The sequence below is a fragment of the Nannobrachium achirus genome, assembly GCF_963921795.1.
Source record: "Nannobrachium achirus genome assembly, chromosome: 7".
Taxonomy (NCBI): Eukaryota; Metazoa; Chordata; class Actinopteri; order Myctophiformes; family Myctophidae; genus Nannobrachium; species Nannobrachium achirus.
Window position 1 is genome coordinate 15,695,429 of NC_137816.1, and position 21,131 is coordinate 15,716,559.

Consider the following 21,131-nt stretch of genomic DNA (forward strand, 5'->3'; position numbering starts at 1 on the left):
CACCGCCACGAACGGCATATGCCACATAAATGTCTTTTTTTTATTAAACACAAGATTAGGAGCATATGTATCACTGACGCTTGGATTCAGCCGTCCTGGGCCCTGGAATGACTAAAATCACCACGGTTACCATTGTGTGGCCAATCAGCTTGTGTTACCTTGTGTTACCATGGTGATTTGGTACATGACCGTCCTCCCCAGGCCTGGGATTGCTGGATGGACGGCATTCACGGAAGGAGCTGCAGCCATGTGTTTGGGGGGGGGGTTTAGTTTAGTGCTTTACTATACTACTGAGGACTACTTCTACTTACATGTGATCTGAAAAGTTTTACTGGATCGTCATGGTTCATCGACCAGGCCACCAGGGACCACCGAGCCGCGGCGTCGCAGCGAAAAGAACTGCTATATAAAGTAAGTGGTTGTTGCTAGATTGATTGATTGATATACAGTGGTGTATTGGCGTGTTCGCCGACGTCGCTCCGAGAGCAAGCATGAGATGAGAGATGATTATGCTCATCTCGGATCACAACAGGTGGTCCGCGCGCGGACCACCGATCGAGCAGGGCGTTTAGCTCAGCGGCGTCAGTTCAGAAAAAGCTAAGTTATGGCAACATGACTGGTGTCTTTCACGCGCGCGAGGCTCGCGTGCAAGACACCAGTCATGTTACCATAACTTTACAACAGGCACGATTACAGTACATTTACAGAACATAAGAGTTAGTGTCAACATGGCATTTTATGATATCTTCTGGTTTAACCCATTTAGGGCCTAGAATTATTGAATGCTTTAACCAGTGAAAAATACAACAGGCACGATTACAGTACATTTTATTATATTCCCCCTGTAGCCAAGGTATGGCAGCTGCCATAGCTTGCCATACCCAATTGACGCCTCTTTAGCTTAGCTTGGTGAGAAAGGAGGACAGATGCTCCATTTAGTGCAAAACAAACACATCCCAGCAAAACAACCACTATAAGTCACTCGCAAACGTCGCAGTCTGACCAATCCAGCGAGATGGAGATCGAAAAAGAATCCCAGTGGTAATCCTCATTGTATGTTTATAGTTTTATCGTGTTTTATTCTAAAGGTAACCCATCGAAGCGGTGCCAACGTTGTTTGCTAAGCCTGCTCAGATTTCCTCTCTCTCTTCCTCTCTCTCTCTCTCTCTCTCTCTCTCTCTCTCTCTCTTTTTTTCGCTAGAGAACCAACTACGTTAGAATAAACCTTACAGCCATGATACAAGAGAGAAAGTTGGGGAGAGAGAGATTGATTGATTGATTGATTGATTGATTGATTGAAGACTTTATTAGAAGTTTGCATAGGAAAAGGTACAGTTTCATGACGGTACAGTTCACTGGTACAAGGTCTACTAAAAGGAGATCATGAGATCCATGAAAAGACTATGCTTATTTCCATAGTAAACCATTGCAGTATCTCATATAACATTGAATGACAGACGGATAGAACACAGTACTATGCAGTAGATATAGTCAGGAAAAAAGAGGGAAATAAAAAACAGTATAAAACATACAGTAGGTAAATACAAAGAAGGGATTGATTGATTGATTGATTGATTGATTGATTGAAGACTTTATTAGAAGTTTGCATAGGAAAAGGTACAGTTTCATGACGGTACAGTTCACTGGTACAAGGTCTACTAAAAGGAGAGCCATGAAAATACTAAGCTCATAGTGCCTTGCTGGGCTATGAGCTTGTAGATCGGCTATTAGGCATCATATGTAAATGGCAGATCTACAAGCTCATAGCGCGGTGCCGGGCTATGAGCTTGTAGATCTGCTATTTTGGAAATATATGTACCTGTGTATATAAAATGTATAGCAAATAATTATATATACCTTATGGTAATTATGTTTTTTTTTTCATAATTACTCTTACTTGCAGTTGCCTGGTCTGGATTCTAACATGGTGAAGTTTGTCGCAGTTGGCTTGAATTTGTCAATACAAACATTTCCATATGAATGTACATACATTTTTATTTAATTTTATGTATTATGACTTTGAATTGCTCAGGGTAGTTTGACCGTTTTAGTTTGAAGTGACTAAAATGATGATTGCAATGGAACACATCTACAACTATACTGAAGTGAAACAGCAATGTAAAGTTTTTTTTAAATCTTTATCAGAGTTTTTATCTTTATTTTTGAGATGTCTGATGTCTAACTGAAGGCTTGAATAAAAAATCCCAGGTCAAAACACAGTGGATTCTACTCTGTCTCTCCTTCATCCTGGGAAGATGAAAAAAGAGCCTCTGTCAGTCTCCTGGCTTCTTCCACTTTCCTGCCTTATAACTAGACCACGGTACAACTTTTTTTAACTTTTTTTTTTACAGCATTATGGCCGGCACCCTGTTCGTCATTTAGAGGTACTGTGTGTTCTTGTACCATTTACCAATTTGTTTCTAGGGCTTCTGAAAGTTTTTTTCCTTTGACCTCAATTATCTCAGAAAGTAAATTTCTGATGCTCCTTTTTCATCTGTACAGCTTTCGCTCTCCCTCAGGTTTCTCCACAGCAGAACACCACAGCAGGACGAAATTTTTATGGTGAAAGCTAAGGTTCCGACTCTATATTCTCTGAAATTTTTGTCAATTTTCGTACATCCTACCATTTTCAATTTATTCCGTCAAAAATGAATGGCCGTCTATGGTGGCAAGGGTTATACCCTTAAAACCCTTAACATTGTGGCAGTCAAAGTGTTAAGGGGAACACACACCGGCTGCGCATGTGCCCGCGCGTAAACACCAACTGCCACGCAGCGCATCCATTTCCCCTGGTGGGGAAAAACATTTTCAACGTGCGGCAGCGCCTAGAAATAGAACAGCGGCGTATCGGAGCGGCGGGCCTGCGTGCGTCTGGCGCCGCCGGTGTGGCTATGTTCATTGAAAATAATGGGGGCGGCTGTTTTGAAGTGCGCCGTCCGCGGCCGGTATGTATTCCACTATTCCCCTTTATAATTCTTTCTTAAATGCTGTAGCACCAAAAGATGTTCCCCTGTGATTATGAGCCAGAGGACTACTTGCAGTGCTATTTAGCACCATTGTGTGAATTCTCCTCAGCTGATGGGTAATTCATCTTCCTAACTTCTTTCATTCACAGTACAAATGGGCATTAACTTTAGACTCATTACCAGACATACTTTTCATCTTGAGACAAATGTTGTACAACGTAAATTAAACCAAAGCAGCCATCTGCCTGCCTCTTAATGACACTGAGATGTTCCAAGTGTAGAGCATTTGTTTAAATACACAGAAGACATAGGGATTGATTGCCACACTATGTTATTTGCCTCCCTGCTTGGCACTCAGTGCCGGGTTGTATTGAAGGTAAGTCCCTGCGCTATGTAGTAGTGTCATGTCTAGGGGTTATAGTTGTACATCAAGCCGCCTCACGCTACAGAAACCTATGTACATATGTTATTGATCTCCTCACAATCAATAGGATATGGGCTGAAATCGGCAATATTTTCCTTTAAAGCCTAATTTATATTCCATAGTGTTCCAACAGTGTCACTTGCCGATCTCACGATGGAGTATTCATGGGTTGCATTTGTAGTCCTACACCAGCCATTTTGAGGACCAACACAGGTGTTTTGATTAACGTAGAATATTGCTTCTATGCCAATCAGACAAATTGAACACCTGTGTTGGTCCTCACTATGGTCGGTTTAGAACTACAAATGCAACCCATGAATACATTAAACGTAGCCTATGTCCTTATTAGGATACTGTAAACTTCAGAAAGGAACCACTGTCTCAGAGTATTGCTTTATCTTCCCCTAGCACAATATGTATTTCATTTCCCAGGTAAAACTAGGCAAGCAAACATATTGGGAGTCAACTGGGAGTGTCATTTAGACTCCCGCTGATTCCCTGTCACTCCTCATTTGTCATTCCATTCGTATGGCAGAATCGCAAGAAGCAGCAGCTCGTTAGACTGAACACAGTACAGTATGCCTTCATAGGAGGGTAAGATGAAAGGCAAGGGCTCAGCTATTATACCTTTTGCATCGAATGTTTTCCAGTCACTCCGCCATTAAAACAACAGCTGCGCTGAAGGCAGAACCACAGTCGTGAACATGTCATTACTCAAAGGCTGTGAGCCGTCACTCATCCGTACTGCATGCTTAGTTACGTGTTCTTGTTGGTTTCTTTTCTCCAGTATGTCAGTGGCCCTTCATGTAGAGTTCAGTCAGTCAAATGTTTTCCAATTGACAGATTTAAAGGTTCTACACCATGCATTTGAGTTTGTGTCCCTCAAAAAAAAAATGTTTTTTCAAAAGGTTTGAGGCTAAATTACCACTCCTGAATACAGAGCCCCTGTCATTTCTGCCTGGCTTTCAGAGCATTTTCAGCTGCAGTACCACCTTGTCCTGAGTGGGAGGACTGCGCTATTGAGCCAGTTTTGGCCCCACACTCCTCCCCACCTCCTGCTCAGCAGGCCTGCCCACCCCTCCCCCACCCTCTCCCAGCTCCACCTGCCTCCTCCTCAGGCCTGCCCACCCCTCCCCAAACCCCCACTCAGCACAGCAGTAGGTCCCGATTGTGATGTCACAATCGGACCTAAAATCAGACAGCCCGTTCTGAGACCTGCTTACATAGATCTGCCCATAAACTGAGAAAGACACAATGGTCAGAAATAGGACTTTGTGAGGATAGAACGTGCTGGTGGGACACCAAAGAAATACATAAAAATTGGAGTATGGAGTACGGTGTGGTCCCTTTAAATGAGGAAACTGGAGTTTCTAGGAAACAGGCTTTCAAAGACAGTCAGTCATCAATGACTCATAAGTAACTTACGCTCAGCAATGATGAGTGGGGGGTAGAAGAGGAAGTAGCCCACCAGTTCAGCTGTCAGCTGAACCAGCAGGTTGGAGGCAGTGGTTCCATTAAGGTAGACAGTCCCATTCCTCACAGTGTACACTAAGGACACAGCCGGAGAGCCCAGCACCTGGGAGATACTCAGCATCTAGGAGGCAACATCAAGCACACATGCCCAGAGTTGGAATGTACTGAATGAACTATTCTATTTAACTGTAAGAGAGTGTACACATTGAATTGTTCTGAAAATAATATAACAATAACAATAATGATAATAATAATAACATGATTGTTAGATCTTTTCCATGCAAATTCACCAATTTAGGTTTAATGCAAGCTACCACATGTTAATGTGGCAGCTCATTAATACAACCATTATCTCCCCAAGCTACTATCAGTTCACATCTGAGAAGCAGCTTTCATTTAAAAAGGCAAACATGCAACTACAAAGGGATGGTGATAATTACGCACAAAATTACGCACAGCTTGCTTCCTGCTACTTTACTTTATGCAAAACATCCTAAATTACTGGTAATGTTCCTGAGACAGGATGCAAAACAGCATAAAATAAACAGATAAATAAATAAAATTGAGTTATAATGACATTTCTTTAGACCCTCAACTCTTTTCACAACATTGACCAAAAAACAGAAATTCCTAGTCCAATACAGTAGAATGTTTCAACATTACCTCAAAATCAATATTTGGAACCTGTTTCAGGACAAAAATACAGTAACATCTTTTTTATTTCCCTTGCAAGAATAGATGTTTTGATCCTTCAAAGCGCCATGAGACAAAAGCACTGCACAATTCAACTCTGGAAATGTGTTGACTGTGCTGTTAACACACTTTAATTAAGAATTCAATCGATCAATTGATCAAATACTATAAAAATAAACTTGCAAGGCGTGATGCGGTTAATGCCTACACAGTGCTATAAGAGTGAAAGAGTAGCACAGTGTACCTGAACAGAGAGTCTGCTGTGGGTGTTGAGCACTTTGCTCTGTGCTTCGGAGAACACATTCTCAAGCCTTTGTTCTATCATTTGAGAGAAGCGGCAGGATCGTGGGTCATCTCCTACTCCCACAAATCGCAGCACTGAAACACAAAACATTGATTGATTGAATCAGCGTACGAGATTACTACATTCACATGTCATGCTGACAGACTGCTTATTTATTTAGCTGGCTTGTATTCCTTTTGATTTAGTGTGCATGTGTTCTTTGCTTTATTATTTCATTTTGAGTTGCAGTGCTTTGGAAGCCAGTCTATAGTAAGAGTACTTCAGCATGGAGGACTCCACCCCAATTGGACAGTGAGTTGAACAGGTGCAGGGCATGAGCTAATTACTCTGTTATAGGGGCTGTTAAGTATGACATCATTTTGTAGGCAGAGGAGAATTTCTGCCCCCAGTTTCCGTGAATCTTTTTACTATTTTTACCATTAACAAATTTTTCTTCTCTTTGTTGTTGAAAGGAAAGTGTTAGAATTATACTTTAGTCGTTATTTTTTAGTCGTTGTTTTTTGAAATAGCGAGGGACAGAAAATGCTCTGGGGGCAGATTCTCCTCTGCCTACAAAATGATGTCACGGCTTAAAAGCCCCATTGTTGAAGAGTGATGTAGTTTTGTGCCGGTTGAGGCGGCCAGCCTTCAGATAGCACCTTCCAGCCCAGGCCTCCTCCGAGCTGGGTACCTGGACCCAAGTCAGATCCTTCACGTAGGGGTTTCCCTGCTTGCCCTCCAGCAGGTCTTACAGGAACTCGTTGTAGATCTCCCCAGATGAAGAACTGTACCTCCTGGTCACTCCCTGCACTGTGAGTCAGCCTTGGGAGGGAGGCTGTCGGACGCGCTGCGGTACTATGCACAGGGAGTCCGCGGGACTAAATGCACATAATTCTTTTTTTTGCGGGTGGGAGCGGCGGACAGGGATTGTCTGCGGGCGGTCAAAAATGTAATCATTGCGGTGGCAGGCGGGATTGGTCAGAAATCAAGCGGGAGCGGGATACTGGGATTAAAAAATCTGTCCCGAGTAGATCTCTACCATACAGTAGCTTCCTACATTTTTAACCAATTTTCAAACGGTTTGGTTTGTTATAAACATCAGAGATGTAGTTATTTTACTGCATACTCTATTTACGAATAATTATAACCATGTATTTCATATGAAAATAACATAACACAACAAGTATAGGTAAAGCAAGCTCTATATACACACATGGTATTTATATTAAATCAATATTTATATATTAAACTTTTAATAATTCAATTCAATTTATTTTATTAGTAATATATTTATTTTATTTTATAATATTAAAATATATTTATTTGATATATAAAAATCTGTGCCATGTTACCATTATGTAAGCTATGAGTTAGACATGGGGCTTCAAAGGTTCAAGGATATTTTAAGACGAAGATAACACAATTACAAAACAATACAATACAAAATGTGTAAAACAAATAAAAATAAATAAAACCAAATGGACCCATTAGTTTCTGTAGGGCGTATTTCTGTAAACACAAAGCCAGCAATTTCCTGTAGCATAATGTATCTAAATGTAAGATGTTTTTAACATACCAAACCGCTTGGAAATCATGCACAACTTAAGTTGTGTTGAAACGAAAGATGTAAAATTGCTGGGTCAACTTTAAATTGTAATACTAGGTCTCACTCACCTCTTCAGTCTCTTAGCCAGCTAATGAATACTACCACATCCACAAAAAGATTAGGTTGTCATAAAATCGTTATTGGTCTCATGGAATCCTATATACAGTCAGAGATGGGCGAAAATACATTGAAAAGTATTGTGATACAAAATACAAATACTGGGTCAAAAAATGTATCAAAATACAAAATATAAATACAGGCCAGAGAAATGTATTTGAGATTCAAATACGTATTTTGTATTTTGAAAATACATGAAATTACATTTTATAAAAATGTATGCAATGATTAGTAATTTCATAGATTGATTGCCAAGTATTAATTTAATTGCCTGTCAGAATTTCTAAGAATGAATTGACCATACAGTGTTTATCTTTAGAGCACGATTTTAAGATGACCCAATGTTATTCTCCATAGAGAAATTACTTCCGTGAACCAGGGAATGAGTGAGTCACGTCATGACTTCACTGCTCTATTGTGTGTCAATCAATGTGTAAGAGCACAGACCAGAGTTACCGTTATCTTCGAAAGCTAGGCAGGAACTATGGCATGAGACTGAATGGAGAGCTACCTCTACGCCAGTACTTCATAGACTGCAAAACCGCTCTGCCAGCCTTATAATAAAAACTAAAACTGCACTCTGTCGAGGTGCCAACGTGCGCACAAGTAGGCCATGTATGGCCTACTTTTGCGCCAGCAGAGCGCGCCATGAGGTGTGCTCACCACTGGCATCACCACTGGCGATAACAGTGACATCACCACTCTCTTCATCAGGAATGCTGGTCCCTCATTAAAGATATTTGAATGGGGCGCCCGCTGGCCTACTGGTCCAGGCGCATACCACTTGGATGCATGCGGCGGCGTCGCCGGTTTGATTCCCGATCCGGACGACTTCGCTGCGTGTCGTTCCCCATCTCTCCCCCTATTCCCTGGTAGTCTACTGTCCTATCCAATAAAGGCATAAAAGCCCCAAAACAAATCTTTAAAAGAAAAAAGAGATATTTGGATGGTACAAAGGAACAGAACAGGAAGTAACTCAGCTGTTTTTCATTTGTAGTTTTTCTGAATTTGAGTGGCTGCTGTGTCCTTCTCCATCCATTAGTTTTGAGTGGATTTTGCCCATTTACCAACTTCTCCAGCCACGTAGGTTTGACACAGTATGACTAACTCGTCCTCAATAGTGTCCTGGGCTGAATGAAGGTCTGTCTAGAATAGTGCTCTTATGAGCCGGATGCTCAAAAAATAAAAATAATAAAAATAATAATCATACGAACAAACACTTAACCTTGCCAGCCTGCCTCTTATATATTCTTCTTCTCACAAAGATACTTCCATGCCAGGGAGGTCTGGGTATATTAGTATTAATCAGATTCTGAAATATAATTCCAAATCAATGAATGATATCCAATTATCCATCCATCCATCCATTATAAAGGACTGGCAGAGAACTTGTCATATCAAACATTAAAATTAATGCGTGTATTAAGCAGATCATAATAATTTACCATAATGGACATAATATGTCCATTGTTGTCAGTGGTGTGTTGTAGAATTTTTTGGAGGGTATACGATAATGCTGACGTGTGTGGTCGTGGTTATGCTTGCATGTTTTCAATGGATGAAATGGAGAGGGCCAAGCTTTTTGTTTTTATTCTGCGTGTCCTTTTTCTGTTTTTCATGTTTTTATTGTTGGTTGTGGTAATGGTGCAAATGTCTACATGTACTTGTTTTGTTCCTTGTTTTTGTCAGAGCTGCAACATTTTATGTGCTGAAACTAAATACCACCAACCTGGTTGTGTGGCAATAAAAGTAACTTGAACTTGAACATACTACGTATAGGCTAAAGCGTAACATGGTAGAACACACCACTGATTGTTGTGTCCTATATAGGCCAATAGCACATAAAACAAACGGTTAACCACAAACACGCTGTCGCCCCCGACTTCAAGTCATTTTACAATTGTGGCCACCTGCCTTATTTAGTTGAATACCCCTGGGCTACGGGCTTTAAAAGTCTGGAACACAGGTTATTTCTTTTTTTCATCTTCTGAAAAGTAATGGTTTTTCACATACACGTTTTCTGCCCAACAATGACAAACAACAATTCACATTATTTGTAACATGTAGAATTAATCTAAAAATGAAATTTGGGTTGATTTCTCCTTTCATCTCCACTCTCAGACAAGCTGACCTGTTTTGAGCTGGAAGCCGGTGGCTGGGCTGGGTCTCCACAAGGCAGCAGTGAGTGGCAGGGCTGTTACCATGGGTAGGTACTGTCGCAGGTCAGCAATCAGCCTATCGCGGCCATAGGAGGCCAAGGCCTCTATCACTAAAGATGGGGGGTACACCATGTCTCCCCCGGTCACGTGATAGGCCACCGTCATGTTGGGAGACCCAAATACAGTCTCAACCTGGGGGTGTGAAGTGAGGGAGAGCAGTGAAAGGACAGTTATTCTAACTGGAACAGCAAGGCAAGGCAAGTTATTTCTATAGCATATTTCAACAACAAGGCCATTCAAAGTGCTTTCCACAACATTAAGAGCATTAAAACAGAGGAAAAACCTCTGTAAAAGGCAGTGGCAAACAGAGTCTTCGGCTTTGATTTAAAAGAACCGAGAGTTTGTAGCAAACGTTCAGTTTTCTGGGAGTTTCAGTAATGGGGTGCATAAAAGTGGAACGCTGCCAAATTTGGTTTTATATCTGGGGACATCAAGCTGAACTGTCCCAGACGATCTGAGCGGTCTGGATAGTTGCATGATGCAAGATCAGAAATGTATTTTGGCCCTTAACTGTTCAGTGATTTATAGACCAGCATGTCGTATTTTTAAATGCATTCTTTGACAGAAAGGGAGACAATGTTAGACCAGAGAACTGGAGTGATATGAGCCCCTTTGTTGGTATTAGTAATGTTGTTGATTGGTGAGCTGTCAATGGATAGGAAGGCCACTTGGGAGAGAGAGGGAAATAGAGAAGATGCAAAGACAGGTGAGATGTGGAAAAGACTATTAAAGGGAGAGTTTGGGACAAAGAGGTCTGTGTGTCATTTCAACCCTGAGAGGACAGGTATCACTGCGTTCTCACTGTCAGGGACAATGCGGATACGCAGGTGGATTCTGTGTTTCGAGTATGAGTAGGCTATGTTTCTCGTTATCTGTGTGCATGTGAGTGTATGCAGAGAGAGAGAGAGAGAGAGAGAGAGAGAGAGAGAGAGAGAGAGAGAGAGAGAGAGAGAGAGAGAGAGAGAGAGAAAGAGAGAGAGAGAGGGGAAACAATTTGCTCAAGGTGAATTATGTCTGTGTGTGACAGGGTGGAAGGGACTTGGAAAACAGCAGGGAGGCAAACATTGCATAACAAGGTGTGTGTGTGTGTGTGTGTGTGTGTGTGTGTGTGTGTGTGTGTGTGTGTGCGTGTGCGTGTGCGTGTGCGTACGCACGCACGTGCACGTACGTGCGCCAGTGAAACTGCTCACATCTGTCATCTAAAATGGAAGTGAATACCCATGTTGACAGAGAGAGTTTCGCTGGTCACCACCATAAGGGCCTACACAGTCCGGGTAGAACATAGCTGGGAATGAACACCATCCCTGCTCACAATCCAGCCTTGTTATGAGCTCTGTGAACGGAACCTTTTATTATCACTTCATCCGCTCAGCCTTTACCCATGTGAAGCTGTTATTGAAAGATTGCATTTCACCAAGTCAGAGACTGTTAGCACAGCTACTTACTCAAACTAAACAGTGTAAGCATGGATGGATAAATCTGAAGTACTCCCATTCAGCATTTCTGCATTCCACTGTTTTTTCCTTTCACTGGGAAGCTTTAATTACAAAGAACAAAGAACAGAGTATTTCACTTTTTCCAAATTGCTCTGTTCTAGTCTGGCCTTTTAATTTAAGCAGTCTTCATCTGTTATCTTTCTCGCACACTCCCCCTCTCACTTCACCCAACTATCTTTACCCTGTAATTAAACCAGGCAATGTGAAAACTAGCTTATGGGCAATGTGCGAAATTGTGGGCAATTTCTTATAAGAATAATGAGTGGTAGCGTTTCTAATGTGAATTCCTGGATCTATAATGTTCATCTGAAATGTTCTATAGTGGTCGTAGTAATATTTGTTGTTGAGTGTACTGAAGTAGCATATCACATGTCATGGTGAAGCTACCGATGTCTCTGGTTGACATTGGCACATTTCACTCAGGTTTTTTCATCTCACTCATGTCACTTTGTCTGCTGACCTCACTCAGCAACGAAATAAAAATGAAATAAACAAAAATTAAAATAAAACAATTCACAGGAGGCAAGCAGTGATCACCCCATGAACCCGAACCCGCACTGCAATGTAGTTTCAAATGCACTACATTGCAGATGTTTTTTTTTAGAGTAAAAAACTAAAAAAGAAGAGAAGACATGCATGACATGCATGATCTGGGCAGATTGCCCCAGGAAATGTGTCAATGTGAACCAGAGACATCGGTATGTTTGATTAAAAACGTGAGGAGAACTAACTTCCATTTGTTTTAGACATTTGAACAGTCAATACACCATAAGATTTCGGGTAAGTGTACAGTATGAGCTGTTTGCAAAATTAGACAGACCACACAACTATTACTAATTACAACTTCCATTGCCAGTACAATAACAAAATCACTGATTTACACAGTACACATTACATAACATAACATCCCACCGTAATAATAATTGTATAGGGCTGTATAGGGCTTTTCAAAAGGATTAAATTAGTGAAACCATAGACAAATCTATAGCATAACCCAGATTCATTTATTTACAAACATTTGACTAGAAAAACATCATGTATGTATTAGGACAAAGGAGAATTTTAAAGTGAGATTGGATAACATGGTTGTATTTTGCTCTTGCATAGTAATTCAATCTTTTGCAGCACTGTAGCTTTGTTTTTTACAGCCTGCTGCAGCCTCACCCAACTGGGGTTTAGTTATAAGGCAAGAGCGAGAATGCAGTGTGGCGTACCATGGTTGCCAGTTCTCTATTGGGACTTCATCCTGTTGAAGTTATATCCTTTATTTTAATATCTGAGTTAAAGTTATAACAGATACTAAGAGCTCTTTACCAAGGCGGTTCTGAGGCCAATTAGAAGTAGGTTGTCCTTTCAGAAAAAGACAGTGATGTCATTGTAGTTTTAGTCATGGGATAACAGTTTAATAACTAATTACATTAGGGGTGCGGCTATTAAGTATATTAGGTGAAGATCTCTATTCATGAATGTTAAAGAGACAACACAAGATAGTCCTTTGACTGTATTTATGGGGAACCATCTGATGTGTGCTGATAATAAGGAAATGTTTGAAGAAGCTAAGAACTAATGAGAACAAAGGATATTCCAATGTACTGTATGTGATCTAAGTACAAGGCTTCTTATTACTGGTCTACAGAATATGGCAGTGGATACTTAATGCCTGGGTTCATTCAGTTCATTGTGGCCTCGGTGTGCTCTTATTATAGACATACAGTACATGTTATACATACAGTACAGTATAGTACTCTCTCTCTGTGTTTGTGCGTGCGTGCGTGCGTGTGTCTACAAATTAGGACGGACCATTGGAGCTGTATTTTCGTAGATGCCTTACCCCTTATCCATAAACATTTTTTTTGTACTATTTTGAACATTTTAAAATACTCAAATAGCTGACCTACATTGTGAGTGTGTAGATCAGCTATTTCAAATATTTAAAAATGTTTTTCAATATAGTAAAAAATGGCAGAAGAGTTTAGGGATAGGGATACATAGGTTCATCCCTGTTTTGGGGGGAACATTTGCAGAAATAGCTGACCTACAAGCTCACAGCGCATCACAGCACGACACGTTATGAGCTTGCAGATCGGCATTTTTGGAAGACAAAAGTGTGGAACAGAGCCAAGTCAACTAGGCAAGTTGAAATTCTTAACAGTTAACCGATATTAAAATTGAGGCGGGCAGACCTCTGACATCACTCTGACTCAGACATAACCATAAACAAACCTGATACACCCATATTATACACCCACTTGACACCTTACCGTATGCTCTTGACATCTCAACAAGTTCTGATTATTTATCAATAATATCTACAGCAAGTTAATTCAGATCCAGATCCTGGTCTGCCGATGCATATTCCACTTTTAGAGTTGAGTTTAAATCGGTTCGGCTCTGTCCAAACTACAATATGATGTCAAGCATGAAGGGTGTCCACCATGCCACTAGCCTGGTTTAGGCTGGTCCGCATCTCAGGAGCAATATGACGTCATTCAGAGGTTATGGGGAGCGGGTACCGTCATTGAGTCAGCTTTTTGGTGCTGCCGAGATGTTGTGACATGTGGCTCTAAAAGTGGAGTATGCATCGGCCCTTAGTTTTGGCAATGTAATGGAGGTGCTTTGCCAAGTGCCGATCCATGTCTACACTTTACTCTAAACCATTTCTGTCTCCCGAGTACCTGAGCAATTTACTTATGCAATTTACCTGATGTGACAGCCCTGGCCTTCACAACATTGTGGGCCTCAATCCTAACAATCTGGTTCCTTCATATTGAAATACTGTACATACTCTACAATATTTACTAGCGTTTAGAAAAATAAAAGACGTACTGTAGAGATCACATGGTCTGCCTTAGATTGGAGTCTCTCAATGGACATCGTTCGTCACAGTGAATAAACGCCAATTCCATGCCTAAACATAACATTGATATCCACTGAGAGCTTCCTCTCCATGGTTTACCAAGATCACACAGCTGCTCTGTTCATTTCCAGACCCAGACCCGCTTCTTCAAATTCAATTCCAGCCGCTGAAAAGGGCAATTTCTTAGGGATTTACAGTCCACTGCAGTAAACAGACTGTCAAATGCTACTAATATGCTACCACCAAAAAAGACCAAACAGATGCACGCACGCACACGCACGCACCACGCGCGCACACGCACGCACACACACACACACACACACACACACACACACACACACACACACACACACACACACACACACACACACACACACACACACACACACACACACACACACACACACACACACACACACACACACACACACACACACACACACACACACACACACACACACGCACATATTTCCACTTGCACTCATTCAGAGCCAAGAGGTGCCCCTAAACCAAAGTCACGGCAAAAGGAGGCATTAGACGAGAGGCTTATTGGGAACAGTATAGCATGTTTTGGATAATCCACAGACAGACAGAACAATTGATTTTGGATCTGTTTAAGAAATGCTGAGATGTGTTTGCCAGTTTTACAGTAAGATGCACTGTGATTTTAGGCTACCTTTTCCCTCTGTGTTATTTGTATAGGATTATGTAAAGCATCTTAGGGAAACTCAGTGTTTCCCTGAGATGGTGAGTGGCTTCCTATGATAGCGATGATCAATGTTCATCATGGAGATTAAGAAGTATTGAATTACCATTACCGATCCATACAATCAGAATCATAAAGTGGTCCAATCAGAGTCATTGTTAAAGTCACCCATTCAGAATAGCTGTTTGTTGTTTCAAGAAGAAAATGGTGTGATTGTAGCCTATGACAGTGGTTCTCAACCTTTTCAGCCTGCGACCCCCAAAATAATCATATTTTAACTGGGGACCCCCCCACCCTGACGAGCACTAAGAGTTGAGGCATTACATTGTGTATTACACAGTTCTATTGTGAAAATAGCCAATCTACATGCTCACAACGCCTCGCAACGCGAGGCGTTGTGAGCATGTAGATCGGCTATTTTCACAATTTCTGCCTCTAATGTTTGATAATTTGGCCAATGTTTAATTTGCCATTTTAGAGGTATTAAGAAGTCCTTAAATTGTCACTTTAGAAATGTGCTCTATACACTTAAACTTTATGTTGGTTTGTTTTCTCACTCAACAGTAAACAATGTTGCACATTAAGCTAATCATCTGGGGACCCCTCAAAATAATTTGGGGACCCCCCCCCCCCCCCCCCCCCCCTGGGTCCCGACCCACAGGTTGAGAACCACTGGCCTATGACATGAAGTAATAAACCTGTTTTTTAATTAAATTAGAAAAAAAAAACTTTTGGCCCATCCTATTAGCACCTCCCACAACAATCGCCCACCCCCACACCGAAACAACCAATACCAACCAACCAATACCCCCAACTAAGCCTATAACTTATTTTTTTAATAGCTGTTACAACATTAGGTGAACTTTTTTTTATGATTTGAAAAAGTCTAACCTTTACTTACCAAAGATGAACACTACAAAATAATAAAATCCTTACATAAAAGGAGATGAAATGGTCATTTAAAACTACTCTGCTCATAGGTGTCCACTTGTATGCCTAATTCATACTCCGTCATGCAACGGTGTCCAAAAATAGCCAATCTACTGTATTAGCTCAGAAAGTGTCACATTGTGAGCGTGATCTGCTATTTTTGGCACGGGACACCGTCGCACGGCTAAGTATAAATCAGGCTTTAGGCTAGGTGCAGTTCCTCAAATATGTGACATTACCCACTGCCTTCTGGGACGCATTCATCAGCCTCATTTCTATATTAGTCCTCATGTCTGCTCGCATGCTGTAGCCTACATGAGGGTCCTTGGTTTAAGTGGTTCATTCAGTAAGCTAATAAACTGCCAGAATTGTGGTGAGAATATTAGGCCAACAGCAGACGCTGGGTTATGAAATGTTCCCTCGCACCACATGTTCTGTTTCAGAACCCAGACTATGGAAACACAACAGATACAGTACAACACTAAGAAACAGTCTGGAGCTCTGAAATGTTAGTTTTCCACTTTTCCACAATTCTACATTGCAGTACACCATATATGATACAATATGAAGTGACAAGTGTGGATTATGTTTTATTCAGGGGATGGACAGAGACTATAAGTCAAACTAATAAGTCAAACACAACACATTTAGTTTGTCAAATTTTAGATACAGTAGGCCCTATATAAGGAACTATTCGTCAACAGAAATATCACAGATCTATATGCATGGCATGCCATGGTCTTTGCACATACTTTTTCAAGAGACCAGTTAGTCTCCATCAGAGGGAAAAGTACAGAAAATCTAAAATACTCCAGTAAAGTAAAAAATACCTCACAATTGTACTTAAGTACAGTATTTGAGTAAAATGCACTTCATAACACATTGCATTGTGAGCTTGTAGAACAGCTATCAAAAATAGCTGATCTGCAGCTGATGTAATAGCTTAAAGTTATACTATGCAACTTTTTCAATTAAACAAATCTTAAATTTGATCTAACTATTAAATCGATAAAGTTTTAGAACACCCACTCAATTAATTTCAGCCCTGAAAGGCTTTTCTAAATATGTTTTTTGAAATCCGGGCTGAGGTCCGGATTTCGCGGCAAAATTACGTCATCATACACTACCGACCAATCACAGCGCGGATCATACACTGCCGGCCAATCACAGCGCGTCTTGCTGTCTTCTCAGGAAGTAGCTTGCCTCAACATAACAACAGCATTTACTCTGGTGTAGGAGTCCGTAACTCCCGAACGCCTGGTCGTAGAGGGACGCGACACCCCTCTACAGATGCGTCTCGGCGAGGCGGTGGTCGTGGTGGTCTGAGGCCCGGTCCGCTACTGACCACTAATTGAGCAACTTACACAGTATAGCATTAAGTATAATGCTATACTGATATTAATGTATTTTTTTTTTGTAACAAACATCGTAAAATTGAGATATAGTGGAGATAAAGGGTTAGGGTTAGGTAAAATAGGGTTAGGGATAAAATAGTAACTATAGTAAAGGTACCCCCAAAACTGTACTTAAGTACAGTACTTGAGTAAATGTAGTTACTTAACCACCAGTGCCACATCCTCTACAAATACGGTACAAAATCCTCTACAAAATCTATTCAAACTTCGAAAACTTCAGAACCTACTCAGATATTTGTCTTGTGTATAAAATCATAAATTACTTGGCTCCCAGCCTCCCACACTACTGAGGATTTCATCATGCTCTGTGCAGCTCACAACACCATGGCCAAACATCAACCTGAGGTGATTTGTCGTCCCCAGCCGACTACACTACATTCGGAGAATCCGTCAGTTCACATAAAGTCAGTTCACATAAATTCTCTTTGGAATTCCCTTCCATTGATAATTACAAATAACAGTGTCTTTGCAAGCTTTTGCATCTCAAGTGACATCATGGATTAAGGCAAATGAAACTTGCCAACATTAACTCAAAACCGTGACTGATTTTATATTCTTTTTTTCTCCTTCTCCAGCGTTACAGAATGTTCCTCTCCTGCCCACAAGAGGATACATTTTTTGAGTTTTATTATGTAATATAATGTTTATGTGTTGTTATTTTTTTATGCTGTATTATTTTAGTTTTTTTTGTATACAGTGTTCAATGTTCTGTCTGTTTTGTTGTTGTACACCTGCCCAGGGACTCCTGGGCAGGTGCTCTTATCTATATCTGGTACAATGCATGACATTTCTATTGCTGAGATTTGTGTTAAAGAATTGTACATTGTTCCTGTCGAATAAACAGCATAAACTAAACTAAACTAAACTAAACTAAACTAAATAATTACACTTGAACCTGTTGTGTTCTTCCCTCTACTATCCTTTGTACTGTATGAACTTGATATAAATGGCAATGGTAAACATATCTGCTGTTTTATTTAAACATGTCCCATGCTGGACAACAGAATATTACTATTTTGTCACCAGCTCTGATTAGGATCTCCCAGCAGAGGCTGGCAGAACTTTGTTCTGGTATACATTAAGGCCCTCATTTATCAACGTCGTGCAGATCAAAATTTGGGCGTACACCAAAATTTAGGCAAGTCTCGACATTTATCATTTCAACGTGACTTTGACATTGGTGTAGGGTAGGATCAAATATCACGTCAGGTTCTGAGGTGGTGTAGGATTCATCTTACACCTCTTATTCCATTGTAGACATACGGAGCAGTATTGTCTAACTATCTGACTCATGTATCCACTCCAAAATGTATATTTAACACACTAATAAATAATCCCTGTGAAAATATAACATTTTATAAAAGCGTATATAGGCTATGCACGCCGATTTTATTTCCAAGTTACAATGACAAGCAATAGAATCTAGCGATATGGAAGCAATCTAACACAACAAGTGCTTTAACAGTCATTCAGATAGAATTGACGATCTGGCTCAGAAGAAGCTTATAGGTCAGGATACGACCGCTTATGCGAAACTCGAGCATTTTGATCGAGGAGTCGGAAGCGGAGCGGCGCTGCTTCTTTTCGTGGACCGTGAGGTATCCAACTATTATACAAGTGTGTCCTACATGGAGTTATGTATTAAGGATAAAACCCACCCGACGCTTCAAACCTTCAGATTATGACTGCCTCCTTGTCAGTATCTCTCAGTAACATCGCATGCACGGCATCCCGTGGTTTGGGGAATACATGATTTTGCTTTCTTTTTTTCAACCACTCAAACGCTCACTGCGCCGTCACCGATATTGGGTTAAATTAATATTCCATTCGTGACAATGACTGGTGTGGTGTCACTCATGTAGGCTGCAAGCTTACTATACAAAATAAATGGTAAGAATGGTTCCACAGTGAACCAAAATGCTGCTGGGCTTGGTGGTGTGTGCGTGCGTGCGTGCATGCGTGCATGTGTGCGTGGTCTGTGTGGGAGTGAACTTGAAGCGTGCGGAGTAAACCCTCTTCTATTGGCTTTCCTTTAGTTGTTAGGTCGTATTCGGGTTGTTCTAGTAAATGCCACGTGCACTCCATTGATAAATGAGGGCATAAGAGTCTAAATTCCATAAAGTATTACCAGTACTTTAAGCTCCTGGAATTGCAGCATAAACTGTACTATCTATGTCCATGTTAAGTCAATCTATTATACAGTATCATTGCTATAGTGTAATTGTTTTCAGCAATAATGTTGATGTTAAAAAAATATATAAAAACATGGCTTTGAGTGTAGGATGAATTCCCCTTGAGAATAATAATGTTAATCCTTCCCAAGTTCACTCTGTAAAAATATTAAAACACACCACCTCGTCCTCGTTCATTATTCATCACTAAGGCCACAAGATGTATTTAGCAAAGAATTGCATAGGATTACATTGATCTGACCTGTGCCTGGGCCATTGAATCATTCAGAGCTTTCCTCAGACTCTGACTCAGCCCTCTGCGTAGGTTCTGTCTCTGGATGCTGTCCAGACGGTTCCTTCTCACATAAATGGACACAACTGGGATAGGATAGGATAGGATTGGATAGGATAGGATAGGATAGGATAAAAGAAAGAAAGAAAGAAAGAAAGAAAGAAAGAAAGAAAGAAAGATGGACAGAGGGAGAGAGGCAGAGATAATCAGGGTAAAATAAAGAGCAGAACAGGGCAATGACAGCATACTGTAGAGCATTTCAGACCACTCTATTCCGCCGGAATATGTTAAATCATACATTGGGTGAAATTCATGTTTAATTCAATGCTTACCTGTTTTCACCCACATCCTCTCCGTGATGTTGCACTGCTGTGGCGGAGCATCTGTGGTGGTGGTGGTGAAGGGAGAGAAGAGGATGGTGGAGGCCCCCCTGGGAGGGCTTGACCGTGGGATGGGAGGGGTCAACGTTCTCCTGGTGGCTGCAGGCCTGGTGGTCACGAGAACGGTTGTGATTTTCCTGGTGGGCTGTGGTGTGGTAGTGGCGGCCGGCTGTGTGGCCGCGGTGGTGACTCTCGGAGAGGGCGTGGGAGTGCGGGGTGCAGTTTTGGTGTTTGAAGCAGCTTTTGCTGTGGTGACGCGTTGCAGGGAGCTGGTGGTGGTGGTGATGTCCCGCTGTGGGACCAGAGGTGATACCTGAGATGTTTTCTCTGTGGACTTGACCAGGATGCTGATGTTGACTTGAGATGGGGTCTGGCTGGTCTCGTTGGCTCTGGGTGAAGTGAGCTCCATCTCTCTGGACGCTCCCGTGTTCGACTGCTCCATGTCTGTCCCTGTAACGGCAACAAATGTCTCTTGTCACCTCCTTTGATAGATGGAAATTGACTGACTAGGTCAAACTGGGGGACATGAATGGTTCTGCTAATGACAAACAAACCTGTGACAGATGATGATGATGATGATGACGACGATGATGATGATGACGACGATGACGACGATGATGACGATGATGACGATGATGATGCAGTGCCATGGACCAAAGTAGGGTTGGATGATGACATCACACCAGTTATGCTGTTAAGTGATGATGATGATGATGGTACTGATGGTGAAGGGGATGATGATGGCAGTGATGACGGGTCGCTGAGGGATGATGCTGATGTGTCTGACGACGATGATGGTAATGATGATGATGATGGTGACAGTGATGATGAAGATGATGATGGAGAAGTAGTGTCATTCATGTCGGGGAAGGACTTTTGTGCAGCTACGGTAGTGAGGGATAGGGTTGGGGAAGGTGATGGCATTTTAGCTAAAGACACTACAACAGTTTGTTTTGTATACAGGGAGGACAGTAGGGACAAAGCTGGGACCTCTGTTGATGATGGGGACAAAAAAGGCATCCCAGCTTGAGAAAATGTCGAGGCAGTGGTATTAGAGTATGAATGGGGCAATTCCGCATCTGTGTTTGGATTAAGAGCTGATG

The 21,131-nt window shown here is 41.4% G+C and overlaps 1 protein-coding gene across 1 annotated transcript in view; it reads right to left on the reverse strand.

Moving 5' to 3' along the window:
• kiaa1549lb (KIAA1549-like b) overlaps nucleotides 1–20,470 on the reverse strand; it is a gene marked incomplete at both ends in the record, with an annotated part of 73,572 nt that extends 53,102 nt beyond the window's left edge. Inside the window, 5 exons of the mRNA XM_080730072.1 lie at nucleotides 4,816–4,984; nucleotides 5,801–5,934; nucleotides 9,694–9,913; nucleotides 19,619–19,734; nucleotides 19,981–20,470. Coding sequence (XP_080586198.1) covers nucleotides 4,816–4,984; nucleotides 5,801–5,934; nucleotides 9,694–9,913; nucleotides 19,619–19,734; nucleotides 19,981–20,470 — 1,129 coding nt within the window. The remainder of the gene's footprint in view (nucleotides 1–4,815; nucleotides 4,985–5,800; nucleotides 5,935–9,693; nucleotides 9,914–19,618; nucleotides 19,735–19,980) is intronic.
• Between the last annotated feature and the right edge of the window lie 661 nt (nucleotides 20,471–21,131).